The sequence below is a fragment of the Rattus norvegicus genome, chromosome 6 (genome assembly GCF_021556685.1).
Source record: "Rattus norvegicus strain SHRSP/BbbUtx chromosome 6, alternate assembly SHRSP_T2T, whole genome shotgun sequence".
Lineage (NCBI taxonomy): Eukaryota > Metazoa > Chordata > Mammalia > Rodentia > Muridae > Rattus > Rattus norvegicus.
Window position 1 is genome coordinate 129,087,364 of NC_141539.1, and position 10,467 is coordinate 129,097,830.

General features: G+C 44.2%; 1 protein-coding gene across 5 annotated transcripts; it reads left to right on the plus strand.

Moving 5' to 3' along the window:
* Positions 1-4,345: 4,345 nt before the first annotated feature.
* Serpina5 (serpin family A member 5) lies at positions 4,346-9,704 on the plus strand. Of its 5 annotated transcripts, none has more exons than XM_087554607.1 (6): positions 4,346-4,471; positions 4,627-4,673; positions 5,065-5,693; positions 6,589-6,859; positions 7,408-7,555; positions 8,751-9,704. In XM_087554607.1, exons 3-6 carry the CDS (start codon positions 5,066-5,068, stop codon positions 8,934-8,936), a joined length of 1,233 nt encoding a protein of 410 aa, XP_087410733.1. In that variant the 5' UTR covers positions 4,346-4,471; positions 4,627-4,673; position 5,065; the 3' UTR covers positions 8,937-9,704.
* The last annotated feature ends 763 nt before the right edge of the window (positions 9,705-10,467 follow it).

Below are 10,467 nucleotides of genomic sequence, written 5' to 3' on the forward strand. Positions count from 1 at the left end.
TTGTCTGATTGCTCTGGCTAGAGTCAGTTGCTATTCTTAACGTGAATAGATCTTAGGGATTCACCACCTCAGTTAGCAACCATACCCTGTTGTTTCTTATCTAAAATTGTCTACGAGCTGGGTATTGATCAGTTAGCAGAAACATAACTAGTCAGACATGTACCTCTAAGTCAGTGTCTGTCAACCTGGTTACCCTTTGTAACCTGAGGAGCTCATCATTGTACAGAAATTCATCCTTGCCCAAAATATTCTGGAGAGCGGCTGCTGCCTCCTTAGTCTAGAGAGGAGATACAATGGCAAGCAGAGAGCTTAATGAGACTAAGTTTTGTGAGTGCTGCTTTAATTGGTTTATACCATGTGGTCTTCTTAACGAAGATGGTGGTTAAAGTCATGTGACATGTACTCTTTTTTTTTTAAACCTTAGTAAAGATGCTGTCAACCACTTGTTGGCTTTCATCCTGATGATGTCATTTGCCAAGAGGCAGGTAAGCGACAACTATTTTTCCTAAATAAGAGTTGAATCCCATGTAATAGGCTGTAGCAAATCAAGATTGCCTATGTGTATAGTTTTTTAGCTATCGAATTTTGTTATAGATTTTTAACAACTGTACACACCCCAAAATCTTATAAATCTTGAGACAGAGTTTACATAGTAGTTTTAAGAGAAGTTTTTGAGGGCAGAGAATGAAGAAATCATAAAGATAAAGGATTTTCAAGAGCAGACAGCAGAATAAGCTTAGAGACATTTGGAGGTGTAGAACAGAGAAAGTTTAGATATAAGAGATTTGGAGATGTTTTGTTTGTACAGAAGTCGTTACCATATGAGCGAGTCTGAAAACTGAAGGTGACAGTTTTTAGGCTATTGGGCTGTATCGAGGCCAACCTGTTTGCAGTAACACAATGAGGCTTTAGTAAAATACCTGAGTCTGAGGAAGACAAGAGGAAGGGCTATTTAGGGCCAGGAAGGGTATAAAGAATTCTGGTTGTCCCCAAGTGGACTGAGAGAGAGACTTTTCAGAGAGAAATGTCCCAAATCACAAATGAGAGGCATCCTTTTTCTCATGATAGGGGCTCAGTATGGTGAACATGCCAATGTGGCTTTCGTAGTAATCCAACAGAGACAAAATAGGCAGCTCTGGGTGACACTTACCCAGTAGAGGAGGAGAGACTAGTGGTTAGAACAGGTAGAGGAGAAAATAGCTGAAGAGGTGAGGCTTTTGGGGAAAGGGAGGGTTCCAAGCAAGGAAGAGGGGTAAGTGTCCTAGTAGAGAGATACCAAGGTGGTGGGCATCCTGGAGGGTATAGAAGGCTTCAAGAGCCAGAAGGGAGGAGACACCAGAGTTGGAGGTGGAGGGAGGGAAGAAGCAGCTGAGAAAGTGTTTTCTAGAATTTGGAGTCAAATGTGTTGGGTGGCAGAAACCAGCAGAAACGAATGAGCCATGCATACCTTAAGAGAGTTGAATCAACAGCTTGGTTCAGTTAGGAGACGCCGCGCCCCTTGGAAGGAAGCTCATGTATGTTCCTCCCTGGTTTCCAGCACCAGCACGCGACTTCTCCAAGGTATGGCCGAGCAGAGTGATTTTGTTGTAGAGACGAGGAGGAGGTGTTTGGAAGAGTCCAGAGTATGGAGAGAAGGTAATAGATCAATAAACATGATCAGTAGACTAAACCGGGACAGGGGTGGGTGGGTGGGAGAGGAGGAGCGAGAGAAGAGAGAGGAGGGGGACACAGGGATCAAGGGATGGGGCAGGGGGAAGCAGGAGCGCATGGCTGCAATAGCAGGCTTATAAAGGAATCAGAAGCTGGGAGAAGGGAAGCGAAAGCCAAGGGCTGGAGAGGTTGGGAGCCACAGGTACAGAGTGAACTTGGCACCAAGGTTACACAGCCGTTTGTCCTGAGGTTTTTGTTTTTTGGTTTTTATTTATTTATTTATTTATTTTGAAGATGACATGACACAGAATGTCTTGGTTCACCTTTTATTTAAATCTAAATGGGTAATTTGTTCCTGAATGTCTGACTTTATTTTTTTCTGAAACTGATAAATGTCTCCTAGCATAACCACAAGAATCGTCAATGTAACTACTCCAATCATAATACTGAATGAGTGTTGAAAGATGCCACAGGGGTTGAATTTTGGGGCAATAAATCTTGTCCCCTCAAAAGGGGAATCTCCACAATGAGAGAGAACAATTGATACATGCAATTTAGAAGTGTCCTTCCCCACCCCTGTTCTCTTGACTAAAAGGACCCCCAGGTCAAGTAACATTGCAGGGAGGGTTAACATTAAGCAGTGAGCCCAGGCATAAAGGGTGTGTCCATATTATAGTTGTCTCTCTCTTTCAAAAGTCCCAGAGATGATTTTATTGCCCAGGTCTGTGGCTAATAGCAATCGGTCTGTTGAGTCTCTTTTCCTGGAGACATTGTAACAGGTCGTTACAATGAGAGAGTTCTAGGAAGTTATCTTTATCCAGATGGGGTAAGCATCTCTAGGACAAGTGGACCAGAGTCTCAGGTCATCCACCCAGGGGCACAGCGTTCTATAGAAACTGCGGATTATACCACCCAAGGGGAAATTCCATTCTGAAGCCAGGGCACCAGATTTTCATTGTTTACTGGGAAACGCCCACACAGTGGGGCAACTTAGGGGTGATTAGAGGCTGGAAAATTCCATCATCAAGCAATGATTGAACTGATGATATTTGAAAAACTGTACATCGCATCTCTTTCCGGATGAAAGGGGGACATTCTTATTGACCTGCTGGTGGCAAATAGAAAGAAGGTGATGGCCAAATATAGTTAAAGAGAGAAGTGCAGAGCTTCCGGTGAGAGGCACCCAGAAGGTCAATGACACTGGTCTGATATTTTTTAGCTATCATGAATATTTTAGTAGCAAGATAATTTTAAATAAATCTTAATTTGACAAACATTTTTTTAAAAAAATGCTAATCTCAAGCCTTAAAAACTTTAAATTGTATATATTTAAGCCTTTTATATTTAAATAACTTACTCAGAACTTTATAACATAACCCTTTTAATTTTATATAGTTCACCTACATATATCCACCTCAATCTTTATGTAAATCATTATTTATTAACATAATTTATTTCTGTATATATAAATTTTCATTAAAATATTTTCATCTCAGGTCTTTCATATTTTAATACTGTATCTTTTATCTTTATGATATTTTATTTTTTAATAACATGTAAAATAGCTTTATTTTTATAACATTTTCTATTTTTTAAATATCATGAGACTTTTTAATGTCATGTAGATAAATCTCCTTTTTTATTTATTTTTTAATGTAAAATTGACTGGGAAAGAGGTTTTATAGCAATCATCTCTTCAGGCAAAGGTAGGTCAATGAAGGACTGTTGTGTCTAGGAGCCTGGGCATGTTGTCTGAACCTGGGTTCTGAAATCTGTGCAGCAGTGGCTGTAAGTTTTGACTGTGTATACACACACACACACACACACACACACACACACACACACACACACACACACCTCCCATACACAGCTCACAAAGGCCCTCATCCCCAACCCTTACACCTATGCTGTAGTGGGGAGAATCTGGCAAAACCAAGCAGGTTTTTGTTAGGATAAGGATATAGAGGCTTTCCACAGTAGATGGCTCCTGGTGGGCATAGAGATGGGAGGGGTTCGCTCATCTTTAAGGGCCTGGCCACCAGGAGTCTGACCATGCTCCAGTGAGTATATAAACAACACAAACTGGTTTCTTAAATCTTTTTGGGGGGGCACAAGAGGTGGGGAGTGGGCTTGGGGTGCTGGGAAGTAAGGAGGATGGGATACATTATGTCAAATTCCCAAATAATAACAATATTATGTTAAGAAGATGACTTTCCTATCCCTTATTTTACTCCTGAAGTTTCTACTCCTTCCTCCAGGTGGTCTTTCTGGGAACAATTTTATTTTTAAATTTCTCTATGAATTATGGCCATACTTCACTCTCTTTCTCATATTCAGGTGTCCCTCTTCAGGTACTACTTGACTTGGATGGTTCGGTCATTTATTTTATTTTTTCTTTAAAAGTAACAATGCCCTGAGAGAAAGGATCAGGGGATCAGAAGATAAAGAGAACAAAAGATAGAGACGATACAGTTTAGGATCAGGAAGTCTTGCTTGCACACCTATGTCTTATACCAAGCAAGTGTCTTTTAAAAGTATAGTATCTTATATACTAGGACTGGGGAGAAGAGGAGATAGAGTCAGCAGAAACTATCATACAATGGGACAAAGTCAGAGGGAAACTAATCAACAATGTTGCAGAAGGAAAACAGGTTATCTCAAGAACATTACAGACTGAGCACACAGAGGCCTTGGGATTGATAATGCCATCTCTTCAGGGGAAAGAGCCAAGTCCCAGGAACAGAAATCTTAATACTTTCAAGGCTCCAGCCTCAGTCTCAGACTGGTATTGACAGGCACATTCTTAGACAAAGAAACAGAAGTAGGTTCATTTTGTCTTTTTATCAGGGGCCCTGAGAAAGCCTTAGATTAGCCCAGCTCCCAGTGGGGCAGAGTTGGAATGGGGTGGAGACAGAGTCTCTGTGATCCATGACATTTGCCAGCTATAATTCACTCTGTCCTCTCTCTTCTCATAAGCCAGGTAGACTGCTACCCGTCAAGACACTCAGCCACCACAATACAGAGTGAGTACACCTGCCGAGGTAGGACCGATGGCCTTAAGGATGTGGGTGGGTGGAACATAGCCCCTAGGCAATCTGCAGCCAAGGAACCCTATGAATGAGGCACAATGCAAAATCCTAAACTTAAGACGTTATGGGGGGAAAATGGTGATATTCTCTCTCTCTCTCTCTCTCTCTCTCTCTCTCTCTCTCTCTCTCTCTCTCTCTCTCTCTCTCTCTCCCCTCTTGTAACTCCATTGCATGTTGATCTTTGCAGCCCCATGGCCTAGCTTCCTTCTTATCCTCTTGGAGGATAAAAGGGGACATCTTTGCAGATGTCAGCCTACTTATTGTCTCTCTCACTTTGACCCACAGCTGTTCCCTCTTAAGAACATTTTCCTCTTCTCCCACTCAGAATGGCAGCCACAATGAGGTTCTTCCCCATTCTGTGCCTGGTGCTGTTCTTCAGTCACGGGGTGGCTTCCCGCCAACGCTCCCATTCTAAGGAGAAGAAGAAGTCTAAAGAGTCCTCTGTGGGTGCTGTGGGGACTTCCCGAAGCAGAGACTTTGCCTTCAGGCTCTACAGGGCCTTGGCTTCTGAAGCCCCTGGTCAGAATGTTTTCTTCTCCCCCATGAGCGTGTCTATGAGCTTGGGTATGCTCTCCCTGGGGTCTGGCTTGAAGACTAAGGCACAGATCCTGGAGGGCCTGGGCCTCAGCCTCCAGCAAGGCCAAGAGGATATGCTCCACAAGGGCTTCCAACAGCTGCTGCAGCAGTTCAGCCAGCCTAGTGATGGCCTCCAGCTGAGCCTAGGCAGTGCCCTTTTTACAGACCCAGCAGTACATATCCGGGACCACTTTCTGAGTGCCATGAAGACATTGTACATGTCAGACATGTTCTCTACCAACTTTGGGAACCCTGAAAGTGCTAAGAAGCAGATCAATGACTATGTAGCCAAGAAGACCAACGGCAAGATTGTAGACTTGATCAAGGATCTTGACAGCACCCACGTCATGGTGGTGGTAAATTATATCTTCTTCAAAGGTAAGCCTTAGGCTCCAACTTGAACTTTCTGTCTTTTCTCTTTTCTGTTTTTATTTTTATTTTTTATCATAAGATAGCATTCCCTCCCTGATAAAAGAGCAACTCACCCAGGTGCCAGCTGGGTGGAAGGAAGGCAGCCCCATGTAAGACAGAGCATCCTTATTAGTCTGTCGGTGATCCAACAGTCAGGAGCTGGTCCTTGTCATAGCCATCATGACAAAACAACCCTAACTGTCAAAGCCACTAGAAACAGGATAAGGACCTGATCAGGATTAAGAGGGCAGGAAACAGGAGGGGGTCAAAGACTACTGAAAGCAAATGTCTGTTACCATGCCAAGACACAATGGTCAGGACAGATTTTTTTTTTTAAAGGACCACTTTATTGGGGCTGGTTTACCATTTCAGAGTCTACGACCGTCACAGTAGGAAGCATGGTAGCACACAGATAGGCATGGTGCTGGAATAGTAGCTGAGAGCTTACGTATGATCCACAAACACTCAGCAGAGAGGGAAGGGGTGCTGGTGTGGGTTTTTGAAACCTCCAAGCCCACTCTCAAAGTCATACCAATATGTGCTGACGAGGTCACACCTCCTAATCCTTCCTAAAACAATTCAACCAACCAGAGATAAAGCATTCAAACATATGAGACTGTGGGGGGTGGGCATTCTCATTCAAACCACCACAGCAAGAGTTTAGGAGGACAGGAGGACAGGCACATTAAAGGTTCAGGATACCCCAGAGTTATGAGGGGATTTGGCCTCTGAGTTATGGGTACTGCTGTTGCTGAGGTTGCTCTGTAGAGACACTCTTTGGATTGTCTCCACTCTTCAGTCACAGCCAAGGGTCTCATTTTTACCCAGTTCTCTTTTACTCCTACCCCTTGTTCATCTTTAGCCAAGTGGCAGACGGCCTTCAGTAGCACCAACACCCACAAGATGGATTTCCATGTGACTCCCAAGAAGACCATTCAGGTGCCAATGATGAACCGCGAAGATATATATTCCTACATCCTCGACCAAAACATTTCCTGCACGGTGGTGGGGATCCCTTACCAAGGCAATACATTTGCTCTGTTTATTCTTCCCAGCGAGGGCAAGATGAAGCGGGTAGAGGATGGCCTGGATGAGAGAACGTTGAGGAACTGGCTTAAGATGTTCACAAAGAGGTACTCTCTGGGCCATTTGGGGGGCACGGCCTTCTACCCATGTCAGGGGAGACACACTCCAGGACCTCATAGTACCGGTGGGAAGGACTCCTCAGGCAGTGAGATAGCCCCAAACCTAAAGGCTTCCCATGAAGTCTTCAGCCCAGGACCTGGCCCAGCTTGAGGGATAAGATGCAGAAAGCTGGGGTTCTAAGGTGACACCAGAAGCCTAAGTGATTTTTTATAGTAGAGAATAGAGTTTAATAAGGGCATGGGGAGAGGAGTTAAGAGGGTAGTAGAGACAGAGAAAGGCAGAGAGAGAGAGAGAGAGAGAGAGAGTAGAGATGGCCATGAGCACTGGAGGGGGGGGAATGGGGAGAGAAGGAGGAGCAGGAAGGAGAGGACAGAGCTAGAGCAAGAAGGCAAAACAGCAGCCTAAGTCTAAATATGAAGCAAGGGACGCTTCAGAGATGAAGGTTCCAGAAAGTCTGTGAGGCCACAGAGAGTGGGTGCTAAGGACTTGTCAGCAAGCTCATGGTATCTAAGAAGGGACCTCCTTCTCTCTCCAGACAGTTAGATCTTTACCTCCCCAAGTTCTCCATTGAGGGTACCTATAAACTGGAAAAAATCCTCCCCAAGCTGGGCATCCAGGACATCTTCACCACCCATGCTGACTTGTCTGGCCTTACTGACCACACCAATATTAAGTTGTCTGAGGTGAGTTTATAAGCTCCTGAGCATCTAATTTCAGAAGTTACCATCCTGTCTCTTCTCACCCCATATTACCCTATCCCATCACACACTATCCTGCCCCAGCCCTCCCATTAGACCCCATCTCACTCTAACCCATCATACACCAGCCCACCCTACCCCTCCCATCCCATCATCCATCTCATCCAATCCCATCCCACCCCATCCCATCCCCATCTCATCCCCCCTCCCTACCTCATCCTACCTCATCCTATCCCACCACATCCCTCCCTCCCCTCCTCTTCCATTCCACCCTATCCTATCCCTTTCCAGAGAGTATCCCATTATATTTTACCCCAGCCATTTCATAGTCTTTGTTCCTTACAATCCCACCCCATCTTGTCCTATCCTGTTCTAATTATCCATCTCGTCCCAGCTCCTCCCATTACCTTTGATCCTGTTCCCTCCCACCTCACTGCATTCCATTCTGTTTCACCCCAGCTCATTCCATTATGTCCGATTACGATTCTTTCTTTCCCAGATATTCAAAGGTGTTCCTTTGTGTTGTGTCTTGTTCTTCTTACAATAGAAACCCATATTTGTCACCTAGCCTTGGAGGAATCTGTATCTGTCTGGATGCTGTCTTGTGAATCTACCATTTGTGTGTGTGTGTGTGTGTGTGTGTGTGTGTGTCCCTTTGCTCTATTTATTGAAAAGCACACACACACACACACACACACACACACACACAAATATTAACACATGGAGATGGAATAGACTCCACAGAAATCTTTAAGAGAAGTTTACAATGGATTAAGTCACTGATTTCAGCTGACCTAGACATCAAACAGTACTATAAAGACCATTGTTTACAAACTAATGATCACAAGTGGGTTTCATTTTAGATTACTTTCAATGTCTATATCTGCTGTTCTCAGCAAATAATACACATGCATTGTTCTAGATCAGGGACATGAAAGAGTGCATAATTTAAGGTTGCCTGGGAAACCCAAGGCAAGTAAGAATAATTATTCCATTGTTCTCTTAAAAGCAAATTAAGCAAACAGGCTGAGTACAAGGTAGGACAGCAGTCCTAAGTGACCTCTGGGTATATAGTTTAATTCTGGCTGTGAGATTGAACAAAAATTCCATCTTCTTAGAATATAAGTAATACGTTTATCATGATGCATCACCACAACCCAGCCCTACTGTCTCCCTGCAGATGGTACACAAATCCATGGTGGAGGTAGACGAGTCAGGAACAACAGCAGCTGCCTCCACAGGAATTCTCTTCACACTCAGATCTGCTCGACCGAGCTCTCTGAAGGTAGAATTCACCAGACCCTTTCTGGTGGTCATTATGGATGGTACAAACCTCTATTTCATTGGCAAAGTGATTCAGCCCTGAGGTGGGACTCCTTCTGAAACTCACAGGCCTATACAGAAGGAGCCAGGCATATTCTACAGACTATCCACCTCTTGGTAGCTAGTGATTTTCATAGAGTAGATTGACTAATAAGGTGTTGTAAGTGAGAAGATCAATATCCTGGTGGAAGCTTCCTTGATCACAGTTGCAAGATGTGCTCTTGCTCTATTTTTTCATTATTGACACTGATGCTAAAGAGGCCACTTGATTGCTCCAAGGTCCTATCACCATATTTGTGACATAGTTATGCCCAGACCTCAGACCTCTCTTGCTCAGTCTAGCGCTACAAAGCTCTGCAAGAGGCTGGTCAGCATAGATAAAGGCCACCAGGAAGCACGGTTATAAACCTGGTCTCACACCTATTAGCACCATGGTTGAGAAAGGACATTGGACTGAGATTCTGAAATGGTGCTAATAGCTATGTAACTCGAAAATGAAAATGTTCCTCTCTGCCTGTGTTTCTTTGAGTATCCAGTCAATGATCAGAACAAGTAGCCCATTCAGTGATCTGTGAAATTGTTACACAAGGGTTGGCTACTCTATGCTAGCCATGGTTGATGTAAGAACTCAGTTTAATAGCATACTTGAGCAATCAGGGTAAAAGTGTTCCACCATGAACAAAGGTATCAAATCACAAACCTGGCTGACTGCAGTTGGATGTTAGAGGTCTGTTGTAAATAGTAGAACATAGATTGCAGACTGACTTGTTGATTTCTACTTTGGCAATAGCAATAAAGCACTTTGCAAAGACTGGGTCTCATTGTCCTTCTGGAGATAGCCCTGAGGATAGTGACTGAGTTGGTGCCTGGTACTTCTTCCATCAAAGAACCTCATGAGGCACCATCACTTCTGTTTGATTGACAGGGAAAGGGAGGCTTGCTGAGGTGTAAGTGGCTTATCCAATAGAGCCAAGATTAATGACACATTGGTTATTCTCTCAACAATGTGATCGATCACTTGATGGAAAAGCAACTTAAGAGTTTCTGAGGGTATCATTCAGAATGATGTGGTGTGGAAGGCATAGAGTCAGGGATGGCTCACAGCTGTGGCAGCAGAAGTGTGAGGATGCTTGCTCACATCTGAGCGTGTCAGTAAACAGAGGTGGGGCAAAAGCAAGGCTGGGCTATCAACCCCAAGGTGCATCCTTCAGGTATTCACGCCTTCCACCTAGCCCCCATCTCCCAAAGTTTCCTATAACTTTCAGAACAGCACCACAGCGAGGACCAAGTGTTCAGACACACGTAGGGAACATTTTACATCTAAAGCATAACTGATGGGAACTATGAGTCCACAGACACCCTCAGCTTCAGGTTCTGCTGAAGAGGCAGGATGAAGACACATTTCAGGTGAGTCTGAGTCTCAGCATCCTCCTGTCCTCTGTCAACGAGGGAATTTGGCACATTGAAGAGCAGATGAGTGACTAGGTGTGTAGCTCTCCCACTGTGCTTTGGTCAGTTGCCCCCAGAGCAGAGCATCCACCCACCTGAATCAGTATTATCAGTATTGCTTATCA